This window comes from Cebidichthys violaceus, unplaced genomic scaffold, assembly GCF_023349555.1.
Source record: "Cebidichthys violaceus isolate CVI_PGR_0920_01 unplaced genomic scaffold, fCebVio1.0.p SCAF_1, whole genome shotgun sequence".
In the NCBI taxonomy this organism is placed as follows: Eukaryota; Metazoa; Chordata; class Actinopteri; order Perciformes; family Stichaeidae; genus Cebidichthys; species Cebidichthys violaceus.
The window spans coordinates 20,961,623-20,985,021 of record NW_027176262.1 but is presented as its reverse complement, the minus strand read 5'-3'; the positions used below and the strand labels follow the sequence as shown (position 1 = coordinate 20,985,021).

Sequence of the window (23,399 nt, the reverse complement as noted above, 5' to 3'; positions counted from 1 at the left end):
AATTAATAACCATTTTCCAATAACCATGAAGGCAGCATTACCCCGTGACATCAGATGCTGACACGCGCGCACGCTGGGGCGGAACCACGAAGCTAGCAACCATTCCTAGCATAGCAGAGCTATGTGACCACCACACACGAATCAAAATAGAGTAATTCAACGTCGCTGATTATGTTACCTAACGTTATGTAACTACATAATACTATGCGTTGGTAGAGTAACGAAATATACGTGTTCGTCCACCGGTGTCCAATAAAACAAACCATTATGGATGCAGTGAACGCGTTCAACATGGAGGTAAAGTATGCTCGTGTTTAACCTAGAGAGCTAACGCTAAACCTGAAGGCTAGCGTTACCCTTAACTAATGTAATTTGGTATAGCGCTAGATGATTTGTTTGATAACTAAGCTAATTGTAAATATATCCAACTTATTCAGTCAAATGGATTCATTTCGGGTGGGATATCAGCTCCCTTGAACGTGGTCGATTAAAACGTAAACATGGTTGAATGTGTTAGCCACTAGCTTAAATCGAGATCAACGCTTGTACGTTAATCTCGCAAGGCCTGTGATTCCAGTTTCCAGCGAATTTGACTGTTACTTTACACCACAGAGACCACGATACAATATCAATAGTAACGTCCGGGATAACAATAGCGTCTGCACCGTTCGCTTTACATCCCACTCCTATATAATTACTTGTGTCGTGCTGTCCGTGTTAACACATTAGGATGTCAATAACGGTAGCAATGCTACCCTCTAACGAATGTTGCTTGTTTTGAGGAAGTTCAATGTTACGTTTAAGCATATCAATACGTGTTATTTTCTTGTTGCAATGTAGTTTTTTCTTGCTCTATCTTTACAGTGTATGTGTGTCGTTGTTGGTTGGAAATAATGCATGTAGTTTAGTTTCTATAAGCTGCTTTCTAAACGTGTTATGCACATGCGTACATTTTGTTTTGTTGACTAGACTACTGGTCTCGGGTACCGACACCTATGACCATTCCTTTTTAACATTTCTTACGCATTCTTGTAGAAATTGAGTGTTATTTAGCCTGTTGTAAACAAAAAACACTGTCAATGAGTGACGCTCAGACAAATCCACTCCCCTCAATCACAGATGCTTGAATGTGGTTGTTACGTGTACCTTAACTGTTTACAAGCTGAGTAAAATAACAGAGATCCTCACCTTATTCTGGCTGCACTGTATTTACCCATGTCAGGAAGTGTGTGGATATGTAGCTTTATGAATACTAATACAGGGCTTTAGCAGGAAAAAAATGGGAGTGGGATATAGAGCGAACATTACTTTGGAAAAATCTTGTTTAAGCCACTTATTTTAATTCTATCGTGCTGTTGCTGAATCTTCTATAATTGGTTAATTGGAAATGACTGTTACTGTAGTTTAGTGGTGTCTATGCCTATTTCAATGTTATTGGTTTTTCTTCTTCTCCTTTTTAATGTAACTGACGTAATTATTTTTTTGAAACAATCAGTTGTTCTCCATGATCGACATGAAGCCTCCAATATCCCGTGCTAAGATGATGTCTGTCACAAAGTCAGCCATCAAAGCTATCAAGGTAAAGTGAATACCATGTCAGTGTTATTGTCATAGCAAAGGGTGGCTAGTGATGATGATCTCCTAGACTTTTTGATTTAGTTGTTTTACAATGAAAACACTGTCATACCGAAAGCATTTTGACTCCGTAAGCATTTTCTATTCAGTAAATAACATAATAATTACAGTTTTCATAATGTGTCTTTAATTATTGCAATTTTTCAAAATGCAAAAATCAAACACTTTCACTGTAGATTGATGAGCATTACCTCAAGGAATAACGTATTTACAATTTATAATCTGCTCATCAATAGCTCACCTCTGGTAGTGTGGATTTTGGATGGTAACATTTGTCCAAGAAGATATCCATAAGATGTGGCTACCAAAGGGGTTTCCTCAGTAGCCACATACTGGGTAGTCAGTGCATGAGCAACAACTGAGAAGTGCTGCTCCAGCAGTTCTGCTGACTGGTGACAAAGCATAGATGGGATTTGGGAAATGGGTACATTTATTTGTATTTTAGTGAGAACACTTGTTTGGATGTCTTCAACATACAGATGGAGTTGCTCTAATAGAATACTTTGGTAGTAGTTTTGCACTTGACGTTTTTGTATTTTTTAAAACACGTCTCTTTCTACTTAGCTTAACTGAATCAGATAACGGCTGAAAAACCATTGAAAGCTCAGCTGACTTATTACAGAAATCCTGTATTAAATGAAAACTTTATCAACACAATATTTCATTGCTGTCCCTCACCCCTATGGTTATATCTTTCATGATGAAAGTACGTCTTAGTATGCTGTGACTGATGTTATTTTATTGATATTTATTTTTTTCTTTCTTCAGCTTTACAAACATGTTGTCCAGATTGTTGAAAAGTTCATCAAGAAGGTATGTACTGCAGAGCCTTAGTGAGTGCATTATATGTGTTCACAATGCATTTTGTCCTGAGACAATAATACTAAATTGTCTTGTTTTTTCCAATAGTGCAAGCCAGAATTAAAAGTCCCTGGTTTGTATGTGGTGGATTCCATTGTTCGACAGTCACGACACCAGTTTGGCGTCGACAAAGATGTATTTGCGCCCAGATTCTTGAAGAACTTCACAGATACTTTCCAAAACCTTTACCGATGCCCAGAGGATGATAAGGTACTTCATTTTGTTAGTCCTTTTGGTATTTTCTGTCATTACAATTCACTATATTAAGACATTTTGCAAGGGTGGGATTGTTATTTTTTCTTTTCTTTATCAGAGCAAAATCCTCCGTGTCCTGAACCTGTGGCAGAAGAATGGTGTGTTTGACATGGGCATCATTCAGCCTCTGATGGATATGTCCAATGGAGCCATTGTATCTGCCCCTGAACTGGAAGGTAGAGAAATAAATATAAATCCTTTATATTGCAATGTTTGTAACAGTATAATCGAGTGTTACCTGATGGTAAAGTGAGGTTGTAATTTGATGACCTTCAATCTATTTCTTGTATCTGAACAGTTCCTGCTGACCCCCAACCAGAGACACGGCTTCCTGTCACTAGTGCCTCAGTTGTGCCTGCTGTGCCCCAGCTGCCCACTCCTGACGCCTTAGCTGCTGTGGCACAGCTGTTTCAGTCTCCCCATGGTCAGGAGGTAAGCAATACATTGGTGTAAGTCCTCTATCTGTTCTGTGTCATGGCAGGTAACGAGTAGTTTACATTTTAAATGACCCTCTCTCTCCTCTAGCTGCATAGGATGCTCCAGAACTTCCAGCAGGCAGATAAGAGTCTGGCAGCCACGCTTGTGAACAACATACCAAACCAACCCCAGAAGCCCGTGTCCCAGCTCAACCAGTACAGTGCACACACCGAAAAGAGAAGCTCTTTAGCCGAGGTAACAGCACAGCTCAGTGTCAACCTGCTGGGATCATTTACAAATGACTTTTTTCATTTACCTAATTGTATAATATATATATTTCCTCAGAAACTCCTTGACCGATTTGATTACGATGATGAACCTGAGGAAGTAACAGCTAAAGAAGGCAGTGCCCAGTCACAGTGAGTTTCATAATCTGTATTTATGCGGATGTGTTTGTTGTGTATGTTTTGTACAAACAGCACAGCATCCATTTTTAGATTGATGCTTTGAAGCATGTTTCATTTGTCACACCACAGCAGGCATTTTACCTGAGCCTTGTTTGCAATCAATGCAGCAATTAAGTATACATTCACTTGTCTGATCAACCAGCTATTAGAGGAATACGCCTCTGGGGGCAATGAGCTTTATTTCTGGGGTCCCAGTGTAGCTAGGAGATCTCCTGGCCAAGACTTGTTTTTCTGTGCGCTGCTCATGGTTTACAGTCCGATTAGCATATTTAAGATTCAAGACCGGAGATTAAGTTGAGAGACGACATGCATGACCGGATTGTTTCACAAGAAAATCCTGTCCCGTTGCCTACCGTTACATATGAATGCAGAATATGTTTATAGAGATTAATCTCCTCCAACTTCTCTGCATAAGAGTATAACTTTAACACGTGCCCCAGGAACAACCTTTAATCATAACTAGTTTGAAATCCACAAAAACAGCCTGAAATGAAGAAAATCGCTCACACAGAACACGAAAGCTGGATAGTTGTCTGACGGTGGTCGGAGCTGGTTGATGCTACACTATGATTGGCCAGTCTGCGTTTGAGGGGCGGGGTTTGGCGACGGGTCAATTGGGTCAACACTCCTCCTAAGTCATAGCATGAGAGATGTTTTTTTTTCCTCAGTATTATAGCCTATTGTTCCTACAGTGTAGTACAGGAGTGTTTGAATTGTTTGAAATAGTTCCCAAGTGATCAGTATTTTTGCTTGAAATTCCCGTTAGTAAGGAGAGAAATGCAACACTTTTATCATTAGTAGCAAATCAAATAAAAGTCAGACAGAATTATGTGCACTTGGTGTAACAGCTTTGATGAAAGTTGCTAATACAATTAAGTGTTTCCATAGCAGCAATACAACCACAAATAGTTGGTGTTGATGGGCCTTTTTCACTGCAGATATTGACTTGTTGCAGCATAAAAAGCACAGCTGAAACTAAGAACAGTATTCATTACTTAATTAATATGTTCTAGTTAGCCATACCACTGAGCAAGCATGCACAACACCAAGGTTGTGGAACTGGAATCCCTAATTGAATACAGATCATATTATTCTAAATAATTCACATATGCGATTTTCTTGCTATATAATATCTGCGGTGAAATTTTGATGGTTCCACGGTCAAGGTCACTTAGGTCACCTCACATCCGTCCTATTCTTGTCAACGCAGTATGTCAGGAACAACTTGGACTAATGTCGTCACAAATGTCCACCTGCACTCACGTATGAAAGGATTCGATTTTGGTGGTCAGAGGTCATTGTGACCTCACAAAACTATTTTTGGCCATACCGCAAGAATTCAAATGCTACTTATGACAATTTCACACAAATGTCTAAAACGATGAAGTGATGACATTTTGGACAGACATCGATGTAAACTGCTACATGGAAATACATACAATTGCGAGGTGATAATTGTAGTTTAATGTATTTTGTTGTCTTTATAGGTTTGTAATACCCAAACTTAATATCTGTATATATTTTGTCATGACAGAGGCATTCCTGAAAATGTGTTTAACCAGTTTCCTGGTCAGATGCCCAACACGGAGAATGTTCATCCACATATGATGGGACAGAGCGGGGGTATAGAGGTATCCAATTATAACTGCATTATATAAATACTCAACTACATCTCAAATATAGCAACTCTCTGGTATGACACCAGCATGCTGCCCACAAATTGTTTGAAGCAGATGCTGTTGCTCTTTTGATATGTTGTAGAGGCAAGCCAAAATTACTGTTATGATAATGAATGTTTTCAATTATCCATCATCAATGTTTTGATGATGGAAAGGATCAAATGTGTGGAGCTGCAAGCTTCAGTAAGATGTTCAGTGGTCAATGGACCATGTGGTTTCTGTATTTGAAGCAGCTCCTGTCTATTTGTCATCCCTCAGCACGGTGGAGGAAGTCATGGTGAACATCATATGATGCTAGATGGATACGGTTCCATAAATGAAGCTTATTCACAATCGCAGGTAAATCTACAACCCCAGTTTAGCTGAACCTGATTAAGCTCAAGGTTCACTGCATTTGCATTTAAATGTCAACTTTTTCCCATAAGTTAGTTTTTCCTCATCAGTACAGTTGAAACAAGACATTGACATGGCTGCCTCAACTGGCAGGGAAGTTTCTGTGTTAAAGTTTTAAAGCTGGTACTTGGAATCCTCTGCTCATTATAATTATCATGTCATCATTATTGTCTAATAGGGAAATTCAAGAGAAGACTCGACTATGAGGCGGGAGGGCAGACACAGAGGGTACGGCAGGCGATCGAGATCCAGATCTGGTTCACGGTAAGGGGCTGTTTATCACCGTTACTGTGTGATGCTGTGGATTTCACTGAGAAGTTTCATCATCAAATACAGTTCTGTTTGTCATAGTTCTTATTCGGGCACATGTTACACTTGCCAAAGCCTATCTCTGTACCTGCTGTTCATCTTACAGGGGGTCATTATTTGATAATCTGCAGAAATAGTAAATGCTTCCTGATCACTGAGCACATCAGAAAGCATGGAGCAATTAGTGCAGCGAAAGCACTGACACCATAGATTGTACAAACTAGCTCAAAGTGGGTGGCTCCAGCTGTTGCCATCTTGTTTTTTGGAACCAGAAGTGACTATATTTGGACTAGAGATCGGAGATGGAAGGCAGGTTCTGTTGGCTTAACAAACATAAGTTAGCTGCTAACAATAGCGCTAGCTAGCTTTTAGCACATTAACAATATATTAATTGGGATGCTAATTTTGTCAGGCAAAAAATAGGCATACTAGAATTTCACTCACCAAAAAAAATTGGAGCTCATACTTGTTCAATAAATCAATTAATCTGTCAAATTGAATCGTACACGGTACAACTCCAGTGAAATGCAGTCCTGTCAGTTCCTTCAATTTGTGCATTATTCACCATAAAGCTCAGCCTCACAGTTTTTTCGTGCCAGAGTCGTCTGTTTTGTCACATTGCTACATAAAAACTTAGTCGAGTGATGCTGTCCTACAGTCTCCTTTTGCCGTGGGGCTCTATGGGGATTGACTCCCTATTGGAGTCGGGCTCAAGTGGCCATTCAGAGAACTGCAGTGTGTGGCACTTCTGCATTGGCTTCATTTTTCAGATCCAGAGGTTGCTGCTTGACTGACACTCAGCTGCTGTCGTGGACTCCCTTTGCTTAGTGTTCATGTTGATATTTTCTACTCAGCCAATAGTGAAAAGGATAACTTTCCTCCCATGAATTGAATTCTTTGGTGACAATTTCTATTTCTATTTTTTGTGTGTTTCAGATCTCCCAGGAGAAGACGATCACGGTCTTCGTCCCGCTCAAAAAGGTCGAGGCATCGGCGCTCTGATTCTCGCTCTAGAGAACAGCACTGGAGATCTCGCTCTGGTTCTCAGGACAGGAATGAAAGGGAGAAGGACAGAGAGCGCAGACAGAAAGGTCTTCCCAGCATAAAGAGCCAGACACTCAGTGGTAAGTTCTTTAACAGAAACAAACCTGTGAATGTAATTTATGAACCCTGCAGTACTTAGAACTACTGCAAGTACTTCTACGTGATGTCACAGCAACAATACGCATCTCACCCCACAGATAGGAGCCACTTTGATTTCACTTGTGATAATTGTAATAGTTTGAAACTACACTGTTGTCTGTCTACAGAGAACTACAACACACAATTATCATTGTCAGTGGTTTATATATTTTTTTTAATAATGGACTTCATTTCCTTGTGCATCCGGAAGAAGAATGAATTTGTTTAGCCTATATGTGCATATATTTATACGTTTAAGTACAACAACCTTGTGCGTGTTACATCTGTAAGGGTCCATTCACGTGCCACGTTTGCACCTTCAAATCCATTGTTGTTAATGTAGACATGCGTAAGGTGCACTCAAAGGGGAAGCTACACTGGTGCGCAAGCATTCCCAAGGACCTGTTTTTCAATATGGCTGCGCCCAGAGATAAAATTAATTTAAACGTATTTGTCACATTTCTTTTTACAATCCACACTTGAAATGATGAAGGCACTTGCAAATGACAACGTAATGTAAACCATACTCTTTACTTTGTAAGATTTGATTACATTACAATGTACCAAAACATCTTGTAGATCTTGTGTAGATAATAATGAGAATATATAAACAAAGTTTTAATCATACCCTCTAAACTAAAAATAAATCTTGTTTAAATTGACCTCAAACACTTTTATTAAGCAGAAAATGGTACCTGTTGCAGGCTTTCCTAGGGAAATGCACCAAAAATTAGTAACTTTTCATAGGATATCATAGGACAAACCATTGTTGAGGATACGTTGCTGTGTGTTTCAATTCAAACCTTCTGTTCAAGTGCTTCAGAAAGTTCGAAATTTTTGTTTCCAACAAGATAATTATCCTGTATCTTTTGATAACAACTTGTTCTTATATCTACAAAGTCTTTGTCTGTACAACTTAATTGATAGAATTCATCATAATTATCCATAGTTTGGAAAACATGCAATTGGTTGACTTATTCTATGCTCGTTTGAAAAGTGGGGTTGACAGTATACATACACATTCTTCAAAGATTTGTTTATTTTAGTGCATGATGTGGTAACTGATTATGACGGTGTGTGCACGCTTGTCAGTGTGTTTGACAAAGCTTCTGTCCCGCCACTAACTGTCCCTGATCAGTTGTTTTTCTGTCCCTGAGACAGCGGGACACCCTTGGAGATTTTTTTTATTTCAAGTATTGATGACATTGTTTGCTTACGCGGCAACCAGAATTGTCAAGCTTTCTTATTTCCCAGCAGAACTGCGTACCATTACCTGGTTTTCATAGCCAACCAGATTTGTTAACTATTTGATGCCCTCAGGTTGCTTATGGACTCTTGAGTTGTAACATTTACAATTATGACCCAACTCTCTCAGCAGTAGAATAATAATAAAATGAGTATTGAGCGTTCACAATTAAAAGGATAGTAAAGTTAAACACAACTAAAATCGCTTGCATGTTCCAAGCAGCTACTAATCTCATTTTGCTTTTAGTTTGCAGCACTACACTTTGGGTTGGACAACTGGACAAGAAAACACAGCAGTCTGACGTGATGTCCCTTTTGGAAGAGTTTGGCATGATTGATTCTATTAATGTAAGTTTGGACTATTCTTCTCAAAGATACTTGTAATCTTCCATGGTCTGAAGAAAATGTTGTCAAGTATTTGCACTTTTACCGTTTTCCTTCTCTTTGCCCAGATGATTCCTCCGAGGGGTTGTGCCTATATTGTTATGGTCCACAGACAAGACGCCAATACAGCCCTGAACAAACTCAGTAAAGGCTCATACAAAGTCAATCAGAAACCCGTTAAGGTAAATTATCACATATTGCTTCTATTTACAGTGTAATATTTGTCCTGTAACTTTTTACTGGTGACTGTTAACTTGATCATAGCTAATGCCATTTTTTTCCTAGATTGCCTGGGCTTTGAACAAAGGTATAAAATCAACGCACAAAAAGTTCTGGGACGTGGAGCGGGGAGTTACCTACCTTCCCTGGAGCAAAGTCAAAGTTGAGGAGTTGGAGAGCTATCGGGAAGGGGGTATGCTGGACGCAGAGACACTAAATCCAGGTAAATGCTTACATATTCCTTTAGCATGGCCAAGATTGACCTTCTGCAGGCTGTTAGACACAGTTTTCCTAACCCTCTCATTGTATTCTCCTTTGTGCTCAGAGTGGAATAATGGCAAGGACCTCGGTAAGCAGGCATCTGTAAATGGAGCGCTGGAAAGTGTACCTGCCGAAGGAACTGTCCCTGCTCACATTCAGGTAATGCTAATACAGTCTTTAAACACCTTCTTTTTCATATTACAAGCACTTCAATTTGATTGGTTTTATAGCCTTTGTGTTGGAGGCTTACTTCACAATTTTCACTGTGGAGGCTGTAAGGAAAATACAATTTTTGTCGCACATGAGTAGCGGGGCTTATCTGAACCATCATCTCATCTTCTCTTCAAAAATCAAGTTACTGCAGAATATACAGCAGTGAATGACAAAAGCGTCTAACCAAATCAGAAATATTGTGATAGTATCATATAGTACAATTTTAGAATTACTGTGTTGGAAGACTATCCCAATTCAGGTAGAAATACTCTGCAAATCAAGGTGCACACGCGGTACCTTTCTAAGGCTTCAGAAAGATTTCAACAGGACTTGTACCATTGGCCAGAGGAAGTACCTTTTCGTAATTATCTGCAAATGTATATTACAATTGTGTACTGGGATATGTGATACCTAGTGCAGGGAAACCACTGTTATACTGTAAATTAGTGCTCAGCCTATTCTAGGCCATAAGTAACCGTTCTAATATTACTGATGCCTCTGCTATGTTGTTGCTGAAATTAACTAATGGTTAAACTAACAGAGATGATCCCCATTTCAGCCAAAATGGTTAAAAATGTAATAATAACATTCAGCTTGCAGCAAGATGCATATGCTCTTGTAGAAAATGACTTCGGCTTAGATGATTGCACATAGGGCTGGGCGATAAAATACATGAGCAAAATGAAATGTTCACGATAAAATCTTCCACGTTATAACAACGATACATTTATGAGAGAGAAGAGAGTTTGTATTTTCAGAGCAATGGGCCTTCGGGACAATGACGGTTTGTTTTTGGTATAACGGGCTGTTGGACAAAGATGAATGACACTTTTGATTGTTAAAAAATTTCCAAGGACCACCTTCCTTCACGCAATCGTGTCAGATTCATATTCAGGCTGGTTTTATAGATTTCGAGCTTGTAATGGTTAATAAACATTGTGCCTGGGGCGCGTGTAATAGTGCTATTCATCACCCAGAGAGGTTGGAAGGAGATGTACGTTTCTAAAATGCTAGGTTTCTACATTATGAACTGTGGCGTTAACATTAGCAAAGTACGTTAGCACATTAACTAGGGTTAGCACTATGCCATGCTAGCTGCTGAAGGTATACTGAAGGTATACTGAATATTTTCGGTGGTTGTTACAGTGAATAAAGACCTACCTGGCTTTACAGGAACAGTGTTGTTCCCTAATTTAATTGTCTTCTGTCTGTTAGCGAAGGCTCAATGTAGCCTCAACATCTTTCTAATGTTGAGGCTCAACGTTAAGCAACTGACTAGCGGTTAACTAACATCCTTATTACCCTGGGCTGTCAGAGGAGGAATGCCGAGGTTAAGGAGCGGTGATTCGATGGTTGCGACAGTAAAAGAAAAAGACAATGCCCTTTTGATTGGGCCCTAACATTAGCAAAACAGGTTTGGCTATTCCTGATGCTATGTTTGGTTTGGCGTGGTGATCTACAAATGTAACTGGTCATTTAAATTATGCATTTTTATTTCTGTGAATTCTTGAGCACATTTAGATATAAAAATAACTAGCTTTGTATATTACCAAAACAAAATGTTAAAAAACACGTTTTGTTTTGTAGATGGTCTAATATAGATTGGATAGATTCAGCCGTTCACAGATACATTAATTCTTTGACCCAACAGAGAAACATAAAGAAAAAGCTTAAAAATGAACACCTTTTGTCACTTTGAGGAACTCCACTTTCTTAATGAGCACTCAGTTCTTCATTATGTAGTCTTGACTGAGACTAACGCTCGTCGTGTGAAAGTTTCTTAAAGAAGAAAGACGACTCATAACTGGTCACACATTACAATTTATTGTGCAAAACTTGTGCTTTTAGGAAACCTCAGTCATGTTGTGTGCAACAGAAGGGGGTATGATTATTATGGGTGGTTTGGAGTGCTGAATTAAACTGTTGATGAAAAGAGGAATTTTCATGTTTCTGTTTTAAATGAATGATTATTTACTCTATAAGAGGGGTTGTCGACATGTGAATGGCGTCTTTGTTTGCAGCATAAGGATGGTTTCAGAGTCACCAAATAACGAGACTAAGTCTAATTTGGTGATTTTATCCACTTTATTACCATTCAGATAAGCTCCTCTGCTCATAGGCATTACATCCAGCAATGCTTATATATTCGTTTCTCCTCTTTCTTTGCAAAATATTTGCATCTTCACTCAGTAACCTTGTACTGTGCAGTATACCGTATTCAAATAAAGTGGGAATTACAAAAAACTTTAATTACTGTGGTATGTGTAGAGGGAAGCGTTTATGTGATCCTTTCTGTTTTCAGTATCTGACCTCTATTATACAGAATGTCTGAGTTTGGCAAAGTCATCAATAATTGTGTATATAATGTTCAGTTTTCACATGCAATTACAAAAAAACTAAATCCTAACAATCGACCAGTAACGGTTGAATAGATTGAATTAGTTTCTTGTTGAACAAATGAAATGTGTATTGGATGCTATAGGAACCCTAAACTCATGGACTTGAGCTTGTTTTAATTAGCAGCAAATAAAAGTTCTCATGAGCACATGCTGAACTATTGGTTGGATAACATGATCCAGCTGGACTGTCTGCAAGCTGCCATACGTAGCAGTCATGCTAGACTGCACACCTCTCTGTGAAGAGAAAGGTTGCTCACATGTCTACAGGCCCAGAGTGTGGGACTATTGGCTGCTGGTGGGACTTAAAGGCCTGATTGGGAGGAAGTGACCGAGTGGGAAAACAAGGTAAGCCGACGGCATCCTTAGCAACTTGTGCACAATGTTGCGACAAGCTGGTTATTGAAAACTGGACAGGAGACTTTCTAAATTTGTTTTGATATGTTTGTGGCAAGGGGAGTACTGCCAGAACGAAATGAGCCTGAGCCATTGTTCAAGATGCGGTGTCCATGATGTACACACAGCAGGTTTCAGTTCTCTATGCTTTTCCTAATACGGGACATGGAGCTTGAGCGTGTGCCAATGATCGAATTAAGGAAAAACTCCTGCAATCTCTAACAAAAAACATAGTCTTAGGTGTCAACGAAGCCCAGATATCACTTTGTATGCTATCCTAACTTTACAATCCTGTCTTTGGTCATTTACTAGTGCATTAACCACTTTTCATGCTTACCTCTGACCCTATTCTATCACGCTGTAACAGATCAGTAAAATACATTTGCTCTAGTTTAGCTTAGTAAAGTTATTAACGTAGATTAAGATCAGGAGATAATTAAAATAACCAAGCTACAATCACCTGTTTTTGAGACATTTATGCGTTGGGCTTATAGTCAGGTTTACACTTGCTTTATACAATACAGTACGGTATCATGGAAGTATAAAATGAGTACTGCCCAGGCCTTCTGCTGTGTTTGAAGAAAACATGTTAAAATGTGCTACTCTGTGTTCCTTACACTGAGGATAATTGTCTTTGTAACCAAGACAACAGAACACAATATTATAAGTTTGTATACTATAGCAATTTCCTGGAGCTGTCGTATGGAAAATGTCAAACCAGCACTTGAAGTTAATTGGCTTAGTTTTTTTTGTGCAACAATGAATAAAACCAAACAGGATGTGTGGCCCAATCTCCACACTCACGGACTTTGAGGCGTGCTCCCGTACAGTCCGTACAGTCCGTACAGTCCTTTATTTCTGTCCCACTGTCAAGTCGAGTGTTTGAGGCTCTCTGGCAGACATTTTAAACCCTTTTTATGAACACTTTCCATAAGGCTGACCTTGCCTAAGGGAATTACCCACAAATCATTGCAATGTGACGTTAAACACGGGGTAACCAGTGGACGCATGAAGACAAAAAAAAAAAAAGGTAAACAAAGAGGACGGCTCACGCATGTTCAGCCAGTCATATCAAATTTACACATTAAGGGTTAAAGATGGAACAAAAACAAACATGAAATCAGAGGATATTTATTTATTTATCAAATATTTATTTTTGCTATTGAAGCTGTTTTAACAAAACCGAGTAAATAGATTGTGAAATCACCATCTTGTGAGGAAAGAGCCTGGAAGACGTTCAAATCGGGGAGTTCAAAGTATAAAATACCCACAATTGTACATAATTTTTGACGTTGGTACCGTGATATGTTGCAGCAAAGTGCTGTCCCATTCCTGTTTACACCATTTGAAGCCCTCACAGTCTCTCACACTCAACCACTTACCAGGTGACGTCAGTAAGTCCTTGAGGGTTCAGGGTTTGAGGCCTTAGGGGGGGACACTGGGACTGGGCCTGTGTCCAAATGTCTGCCTGCTCAATCATGATGTTGCACAAAAGAGATGCATTGCATTTGGGGCTAAACTTGACCTAGAATGTTTAAAAGATGCATGAGGTAATCCTTGTTGTTCTTCTTACTGTTGTGCTTTCATCATAGTGCTAGATTAGTGAGCAGAGATACTTTTGATACTTCTGCAAACCTCTGCATGTTTCTCCTCATTGAGTAGCTCACAGTCTAAGGGACTTGAATTTGATTTCTTGGATAAAGTACACCGTTTTGTGGGTCTTAACACATTGGCAGTGTAAACTCACACAGTCCTTTACTTTGAACTTTACTCCACATATTCATAGTACCATATCCACGTTGTATGTTGTTTACACCAAATCGTTTCCAAAAATTACCCCAGAGTTTTTTTATTAATATTTATAACCGCCTTTTTCTTTTGACTGATTTGTAGTTACATCTCTTCGATGTAACAAAAGTCTTCACTTGTCATCTTTCTAAATCTTGAGCGGTACCCCTTTTTTAAATTTCCGTCCTATCATTACAGAACTTGATTGTAAAGAGAATGCACCTGTTTGATTTCTTTGGATTCGAGACATGGCTTTTGAAAAGTGGCTTCTCTCAGGCTACCCACTTTTAATACCCACAAATAATACTTCTTCAACTCCTCACCTTTCATCCTTTTGCTTTGGGAGTTACTTCACATTTGCATTATCTTCTGCCTCTGCGAATCACAGCAAACTTGTACTTCTTGCAGGATTACTTGCCTGCACGTTTGGATACTTGGATAGTAATGAAAACTGAGGTAAACCCTTTGGTTTTCAGTAATGTTGCTATTTAAAACATTATCCTGTCCAAACCAATTGCGCATATAAAGCTGGTAACTTTAGCTTTGTTTGTCCCAGTGCCACCGTTAGCTCAGCCTGCATCGTATGACGTGCATCATAACACACATTGTTTTCTATGTATGTATCGACGTTATACCGCACACATACAAGTGTCAAGACATGCTGCTGTCCTTTTTCTCCCCAACATCAGTGCCTGTCAACTCTCCAAAAAGCAGCAATTTCACCACATTTGCTCCCTGGATGGGAAGCTTGACTGCCTCTTCTGTCTGTATGGCATGTTTGGTATGGTGTATGGGTGTCAAATGACACCTAGACGAACGTGACGCGGCGAGTGTGTGTTGCCCTTAAAGGATGGAGTTTCATTGTCAGCCATCTGTTAGTGCAGCAGAGAGGAGGAGAGAAGTGGCACGAAACAGTTGCATGGCTAAGTAGTGCCAGGTAGAAGAAATTATGCCATGAACAAATGCCTACAGTGGTTCAGTTTTACAATTGTCTTCTTTTTTTTTTTTTTTAACACCACCTAAGTTTGTAGGACTGAGCTTTCTAAAAAAACAAAAATAATTGGTTTATTCCCAAAAATCTGCTCTCAATTGCAAGGCCAAGTTAATGATCTCTGATCTTGCAGATGGCACTATCACGCTGCAACCTGTCTCTATTGCTCTGGCAATGTTTGAAGAAGCGCATTTATACGAGTTGTAGAAAAAAACTCTAAATGAACAGATCTACTTCTTACATTGTTAAAAAAAGATCTTGACTCAGCATGTTTGCGTCCCTGAGTCCATGGTTGAAAGCGTATTTATCAAGTTTCCGTGGACGAATAAGCAAACATTACAGGATTTCTCCAGTGTATCGATTAGCCATTGCTTCTACAGGTTACCAGGCATATTGAAGTAAAGTGGATGCCACAAAAAAGGTTGCCAGCCCTCGGAATGAAGTGGACAAGGTAAAAGTTGTAAGCCAAGGACAAAATGATTTTACTTCTCATTTAGCACACAATGAAACAAAAATGGAACTACAGAAAATGCAAACATGGCTGATGTGGAGTTTACAAAGGGAACATATTTCATAATTTCAACCCGTGTTTACATGGCCTCCATACTTATTTTAAAAACAATTTAAGGCTTTTTTGGATCAGCTTTCTTCACCGTTATATTGTTAAAAAGACATTCATTACAAAATTGCAAAGTAGTAAAGATACATTTCAATGGGAAATGGCCTGCAAACAATACTGCAATAGTCAGCAACATAGAGCAATTCTAAGAACATTAAAAACATGTAATTTACTGTGCTCCATAAGGACATATACAATTCAGAATGATTAAAAACCTCCAATATGCAGTCAGTAAATTAGCATTCTGGAACTGCATACACTACACTTCTTTAGTTTTTTCACATTTTTCATGGTAATAGTTTAAAAGAAAAAAAAAACATCCCTGTAAACTATCCCTGGTTAGAGAAAGTTTTCCATTTGCCAGTTTTAAATGTTAATGTTTTTTTTTTTTTAAAGAAATTTAACTTGTAAAACACTGATTATGATTGCATTAAAAGACGATAAATTATTAAAATATCGTCATGCCCTTTACTCAACCCATGTTTTTTTTTAAAGTGGATGTGACTGAAAATGTAGAGAAAAAATCAAAACATTTCAAATCACTTATCACTTAGTAATTACACAATAGGGTCTTCTGGATGTAGGTTTACACGAAGGTTTTGCATTTTTAACATCCTTGAATCTGTTTAGAATAAGTAAAGCTCTTCTGACTGAGCAAGAGACGGGAGAAGAAGAGAGAATAACAAGATGTTAAAAACCCTCATGCTGCTCTAATAATTTACCTTTTTATGCTTGAAAAAGCTCCATATTTTACATGTTGTAGAAATCACAGGTCTCACTAGAGCATTCTCACTTGCACTGCATAGAGTCAGGCAGCTCAGTCATTAACATGGATTATAATGTAAACTTTCACTCTTTTTCAAGTGAAGTGACATTTCAAGGAAAGAGGGAAACTTCAATTAGACTCTCATGAGCCTCACGAAGGTGAGTGTTAAGGAAATCTTTGAATGTTGGAATTGCCTCTCGGATGAAACTGGAACGGTTGGAAGGTAATGAGAGGCTCATTCATAATAAAATTGACTTAAATTTCCCATGACATTTGTTTTCTCATGAGTAATCTAAGATATCAAGATACAGGCCAGGCTATTGTAGAGCTGCCTCATTACCGTCTTTTGACACGTCTTCTAAGTAACGGGTACAAACAAAGAAAAAAAAAAAAAGGAATTGTACTGACCGGAGTGAAAGTATTCAGTTGATACCCAACAGAGCTGAGAGTCTTGATCAAAGATCCAATGCCCAGCTGCGTGGTTTGTGACAGGTGTAAATAACCTGCAGGAAAAATGGAGCCGCAGATGTCCTCGATATTCTGCTGATGGAGTGAAACACCAGGGTAAGAGCAGACCCCTCTGTCGCTATCCCCGCACTGACTTCCTCAAGGCTGTTTGACTTGATTCTATGAACTGCATTTTCTCTATTTCAATTGTATGTTGGTAGGAGTAAAACAGCATGAACTATTTTGCTTGCAAATTTATTTTAAATTTGATCTTTTGTGATGTTTCCTTTGTGTTTAGTTTAATTGCTGCAGGTAGTTAACTTATACTATGTGTATGTGTGTATGTGTATGTATATGTATACCATACATACCATTTATATCATTAGGCAAAACAATTCTGAAAAACTTAAATTAGGCCCATTTTACATCCAACAAGCTGTTGTAATTTATTGCAAATAATTAAAAAAGAGCAGTGAATTGCAGTTTTAAAGTTACCCCCCCCCCCCCCCCCCCCTCTCAGTGCTTCCTCCTTTCAAATGAGGTTCACTCATTTAAGTGGCAAACTTATAGTGAAATGGAAAATGGAGCTTCTTCAGCTTCTGTACTATGACGTATGTCACAATGATACGGAATAGTTGACGAGTGTACAGTTTCAAGAGGGATTTAAATCACATCCTTCACATTTGATTGGACCACTAAAAAGTGGGCTGGAGTTTAGTGTGATGTGGACCTACAGGTGACTGCTGTTTCCACACTCCTCCCTCACCTGTTGTTAGATGCTGGAGGAGGACAAGGGAGAGATGAAAGGGACACGTTGCCAATTTTCAACTGGCTCTGTTGCTGCAGAATATGCAAATGAATGGTGCCCGGCCTACCTATATGCTGCCAACGCCCGAGCACCCTGTTCACCCTCTGCCCCCCCCCCCCCCCCCCCCCCTCCCTTGTATGGGAGTGTTTCCCTCCAGTCAAAATGATAGCGCCCCCGTTGTTGGTTAGGGGGAAATGCATATCAACGGGCAAACTTTCTAAAAACTGCTCTGTTAGCTGCTACGAGCCACAAAGGCTCACTAGCTGTTTTCTACGACGGGTGTGACTAGCTAGTCGCCCATAGTCTCATGTGATTGCATTATTTTTTTGTGAATGCACAATGATTCATCAAACATTTGAAACTGTAACAGAAGCTGAAGACGTTCTGACTTTAGTTTCACTGAGACTTTAAAGCCACTATGTGTAGGATTTTAAAGCTCCTCAATGGCAGTATAAAAATTGTCATTGTGGCAGATAAAAAGTTACACCAAACTAAGACATGGTGCCTTTAAATTCTGTTCCAGTCCTAGTTGTGTGTATGTGTTTTTTTTTTTATCACCTAAATTATTTAAATTTATACTTTATGAATTCAAATACCTTTTTAGTTTTTAAGGTAGAATATTAGTTTGATTAGTGTACATGTATGTACCTCCTTGCATAAAACATTCCTGGTTGGCTGTCAAAGTTCAGAGCAATATTTTAAAATGGCTTATAGATCTTTGGACAGTAGCACTCATCAAAATTATTTTTCATTTATTTATTTTTTCTCAGAGCAATTTTTAAAAAATGAAATAGATTTCTACAAAACGTTACGGAAACGGTTCTAAGTGTTAATGTCGAAGCGGTTCCGTCAACAACACCTTTACTGACATCGACGGGGAAACTTTTCCAGCGCTATCGCATTGTGAAAAGCATTTGATGCGTGATGTATTATTCATTTGCAGCTCATCTGTGCAGAGATGGCTTTTATCATTTCATCCAACTACATGGGATTATGATTCGTTGGAACAGAATTATGCTCTTTCCATCTAAAGAGAGATTCGTTGGACTTGAGACATGAGACAGTTGTTCATCGCGTGGATCATTAGGGGTGTCTCGTGTGTATTTGTCCTGATGTTTCCAACATGGAAGTTAATCACCTCGAGTCTGTGCCCAACAGTTATCATGCGGTCGTGGAGAGAAATTAATTTGTGTTAACAATTAATGCATGCCATACACTACAATAGAACTTGATTCAGGTTACATTTGAAATGTTTGATATGATTTCACTGTGACTTCATTAATAACTCTTGTTATTCTGACTTATTTTGAAATCCTAACTACAGTATAACCTTTAACCCTGTTAACTAGCCATACTAGTATGTATTTACTATACATGTCTGATGCTATTTCATATACCCGTACTTGTTCTTATTTTTATGTGCACAACCCATTGGTGGAAAATGACAGCATTGCATCATAATTGAACAATACTTTTGATAGTTGTATTCCAGTCATCATTTGAAAGCTGTACAAGTTAAGTTGTCTAAACTTAAAATTGCATTTGTATAAATAAACAAGTACAGTTATGTCATTGATAAAAGGAAGTAAATGGTAGCCTGTGACGTGTTTGTGTTCAGTGATATCAGTGGCACTGACCACAGAGAAGTCATAGAGCTGGTCCAGTGGTAGTTTGTTGGTCACCAGAAGATCTCAAAACGTGTAAACATATTAGTGTGCAGTCTGTCTTATTTGAAATGATTGTACGTGTGCATGTTAGTTGAACAGTATGTGAACTCTGTACCCTCTCAGGCACTGAAACACTTTCTTACAAATGTCTCCACCTTTACCATGACCATGACATTAAAGTGAAGCCATTGTGTTCGCTTTAACTCTGTAACTAAAGGAGAGCTCTGTCAAATCTAAAAGTTATGCTTAGGAGAAGAAGTTCAAAATAACGTGTTGGTTGTTTGTGGTATGACAGGAAGTAAGTGATTTGTTCTGCATTGGTGGGGTGGTGACTGACACCCTCTGAAAGCCTTTCCCGTTCAGTAATTCACCTCAGCAGTCACCAGCAGCTCCCCCAATTAAAACTCTTTCCTGTAACAATTGGCCTCAATAATGGCAAACATCCTCCCATATATGGTCACTGTTCTTCCTCAGATGTTAATTTGTTAACATCTATTCATAACTGTGTGTGGTTGTAGTGTTTACAAAGTGTGTGGTGTATATAAATGGTATCTGATGCTGTGATAAAGCATTTTTAAACACAGCTGCAACCACAACCCGTTTGTCCATGGTGGTTTTACCCTAGTCTTGAATTGAATATGATAAACTTTATTTCAAACATTGAAAAAAAACAAACATTGAATATAAGTAACGAACATAAGCAACACCGTCTAGTCCTACCCCTTTTCAATACTTTCAATACTCAATTAAATCAATCGCATAAACAAACATCCACCCCAAAAATACACTAATATATTTCTCCTCATACATAATCAACAACAACCCAATCAAGCATGTGAAGAAGAAAACAAGGCAAGAAGATTGATTTCTTCTTTCTGTCCATTCCACAAAATCTCCCCACCAGTTTATGTGCAGATCGTTTTAAGATGAATGTTCTTCTGATGTTATAACCCCCTCCTCTGTCCAAGAACATCACGGTATTTTGCCAGACTGTGAATTATGTCTCGCTTTGTACATTGTTTGTGTAGTCTAAAATTCTACCAAATCCATGAATTTCAATGCATGTGTTGCTCATATATATACTTATCCTTATGGCTCTTTTTGTAGTATGCGTGATGATAGCAGGATACTTTTGTAGGTGTGGCCCCATACCTCCACACAGTAATTCAGATTGATACAAGTGAACAATACAGAGTGTGTGCTGCTTTATGATCCAGTATATGTCAGTTTTTTCCAGAAATGCAACAATCCTTGCCAACTTGGCCCGCACATATTTTGTATGAGGTTTTCGAGCAGATTTTGGTGTCTAGTATCACACCTAAATATCTAATTTAATTTACTCTTTCTATAATAACTCCTACACACACACACACACACACACTTGTAAAGCTGTAAAAAAGAGCCTAGACGGTGTTTCTTATACTGATTCTTACTGGGTGAACGTTTTTCATTTGTAATCAAGGACTGATGCCTTTATGTACAATTCATTTTTCTGTATTATGGGGTTGAGGTCCTTAAGCCTCTGAAAAATGCATTGTTATGTCACAGCGTGGGCTAGTGGCTAGCACTGTCGCCTCACAGCAAGAGGGGCAAGAGTTGTTCCGTGTGCCCAGTGTGCTTTCATGTTCCTCACAGCACAGATCGTTTCAGATCACTTCAAATGACTGAAGGCAGTTTTACCAAACAAAGCTGGCAGTCACTGTTCCTTGCCAGTGTGTGACCCTCGTTTTCTGATGTGTGGACTTCCTCCTCTACACACTTGTGTACCTTTTTACAATGCTTGTCACTAGACATGATGTATGTCCTTTTTTTTTTATAACATTGAGTATGTTGTTTTCTGAGGACTCTCCTGAAACTTCCTGGGGAAACTGTCAGAAATACTCTAGAAACATATTCATCAAAAGATTATTTTTTTTCTCCCCTCATCAAGCGTGACAAAGATACACATAGGAAGCATCAATAAGCTGCTTCATGCTCTGGAATCAGAACATGTTAATACAGTGTCTTCTTACAGCTCAGTGCTTCAAGAACGCTTTACTGCTGGTTTTACTTTAATCTGAACAAGGATGCCTTTGTGTTCCTCTGTCTTCCAGGTGCCCCCGGTTCAACAGGCAGCACCCATGCGAAGTCCACCTGCTTTCCCTGGCCCCATCCTGCGGTCTCCTACATCCATGCCTCCAGGAGGAGCTCCTTTCATCTCCACCGAGTTTGACCCTACAAAGTTGGCACCAGGTAAGTGGATTTTTCAATCCTCATCTAAAGGGCAGATGCGAGTGCTTTCATGTTTATTAAAAGTAACTTCTCTTTGAAGCTGATGATAAGATGAACAAATCTATGCTGCAGCGTTGTCACTGTTCTTGGCTTGATATAACTTCTTTAAACTTTTGCTGTCTGATCATTTTTTCTTTTGTACTGCCACAACACTTAACTCCAACTGGGGATTAAAACAAACCTTATCTTCTCCTCTTTGCTGCAGGTAGTGTAAAACCTCCAGAGGAGTCCACCAAGGCGTCTAAAGGGGACACAGGCATACCCTCAGATCTGGGCACCAACAACCAGCTGGGGTCTCCTGCAGCACCGGTGATGACCCTGCCAGGCCCAGGAGTCATGCAGGGTCCCAGACTGGGGATGCCACCTCTGCAGCCTCCTCCCGGCATGCCGAATCCTCATCTACCTCCATTCCTCTCACCTCCACACATGCCCCCGCAAATGATGCCCGGAGGACCCATGTTTCCTCCAGATAGGTTCAGAATGCACATGCCCTTTCCTCCTCGTGGCCCTCCTTTCCATCGACATCCTTCTATGGGACCAGACGGCATGCATGACAGAGAAGGGAGGCATTTCAGAAATGGGAGAGCAGGGTTTGGGTGCCCACCCTTCCAGAGAGGGAGGTGGTAGAGGTAGGCTGAATGAAGGACCTGAGGGGAGAGGAGGCTGAATCACTGTGACAGATAAGTATCAAGACATCTGGTTCAACAAGGACTGCTGTGAATAACTGAGGGTGCATAAACTTGTGTTCGGACTTTCTTTTTTTTACCACCACAACCTTTTCTTACTGTCCCATGAACAATGAAAAACAGGACGCGGTGTTCTGAATGTGATCCATGCACCTGGAAGTTCACCAGAGAAGAGACTCTTTGCTGTAAATACTGTATGTGCTCGTAGCTGTTTGCTATCTTTTTGTATATTTGAAGTTGTGTAGTTTACCCTGAAGTCTAATCTTAGTAGTTGGGGGGAAAACAAAGGCAAAGTCTGTATTTTTGAGCTTATTCCCTCACCATAGTTTTTGTGTATGGAAGGAACCTAAAAAAAAATAATCTATAATTCATTCACCTTTTTGGTATTTAGTTTTTAGCGAAATGCCTTTGTAACACACTAATGTTTAATTCTTCAGTTGACAAGTTGGATTTCATTTGAAGGAGAAGATTTTCTGTCCTGCCAGCAGAGGGTGGTGTAAACCCTGTTACCATGGCCAACCTCTGTTGTACATTAAGGTCACACCTTGTAGGATCATGTGCAGTGAATATTAAAAAGGGGTACAATTTGATGAAACGGTTTTATTTGTGTTGATTGAACTGACATTTTTTACCTCTTTCTCACAAAACTACGCTGTGTTGATAAATCAATTTTAAACATCACTTAGGAAACAGCTGTTGCGCATCCTCTGTGGAACCACGTACACAATTGGTAATCTGCAGTTTACCTACCTACCTTTCGTCTCATTCTAAACCACAGTTATTTATCTTGATGATGATGTTGTTTGTATAGCTGGCTAAACCATTATCCCTTTGATTTTCACAGTTTAAGCTGATGTCAGTGCAGCCTTCAGTCTCCATCACATTTCTTGTTGCATGTATTTGCTCACATTGATGAAAAAGCAACTGTGTGTTGCAAGAGGTGGGATGCCCAGACAGACTGCTCAAAAGACCATTTAAATGATGCGTTCAGGTTCAAGAAAGAGATTATTCCGCTGTGTTTGTTCCCGTTATTCCAAAACTAAA

General features: G+C 39.3%; 1 protein-coding gene across 1 annotated transcript; it reads left to right on the top strand.

Annotated features, from left to right (window-relative positions):
• The first annotated feature begins 60 nt into the window (after window positions 1-60).
• LOC137875406 (SR-related and CTD-associated factor 4-like) lies at window positions 61-22,944 on the top strand. The gene is made up of 18 exons (XM_068714606.1): window positions 61-297; window positions 1,496-1,579; window positions 2,404-2,448; window positions 2,545-2,706; window positions 2,810-2,927; window positions 3,050-3,183; window positions 3,277-3,423; window positions 3,514-3,587; window positions 5,170-5,266; window positions 5,573-5,653; window positions 5,886-5,971; window positions 6,953-7,140; window positions 8,691-8,791; window positions 8,896-9,009; window positions 9,113-9,269; window positions 9,372-9,466; window positions 21,492-21,630; window positions 21,875-22,944. Exons 1-18 carry the CDS (start codon window positions 268-270, stop codon window positions 22,294-22,296), a joined length of 2,274 nt encoding a protein of 757 aa, XP_068570707.1. The 5' UTR covers window positions 61-267; the 3' UTR covers window positions 22,297-22,944.
• Window positions 22,945-23,399: the final 455 nt, after the last annotated feature.

Bases quoted from the DNA above. Each gene is read 5' to 3' on its own strand.
- LOC137875406 (XM_068714606.1), top strand. From the start codon at position 268: ATGGATGCAGTGAACGCGTTCAACATGGAG. The intron at 2,707-2,809 runs GTACTTCATTTT...TTTCTTTATCAG, and splicing joins GATGCCCAGAGGATGATAAG to AGCAAAATCCTCCGTGTCCT. The intron at 5,972-6,952 runs GTAAGGGGCTGT...TGTGTGTTTCAG, and splicing joins AGATCCAGATCTGGTTCACG to ATCTCCCAGGAGAAGACGAT.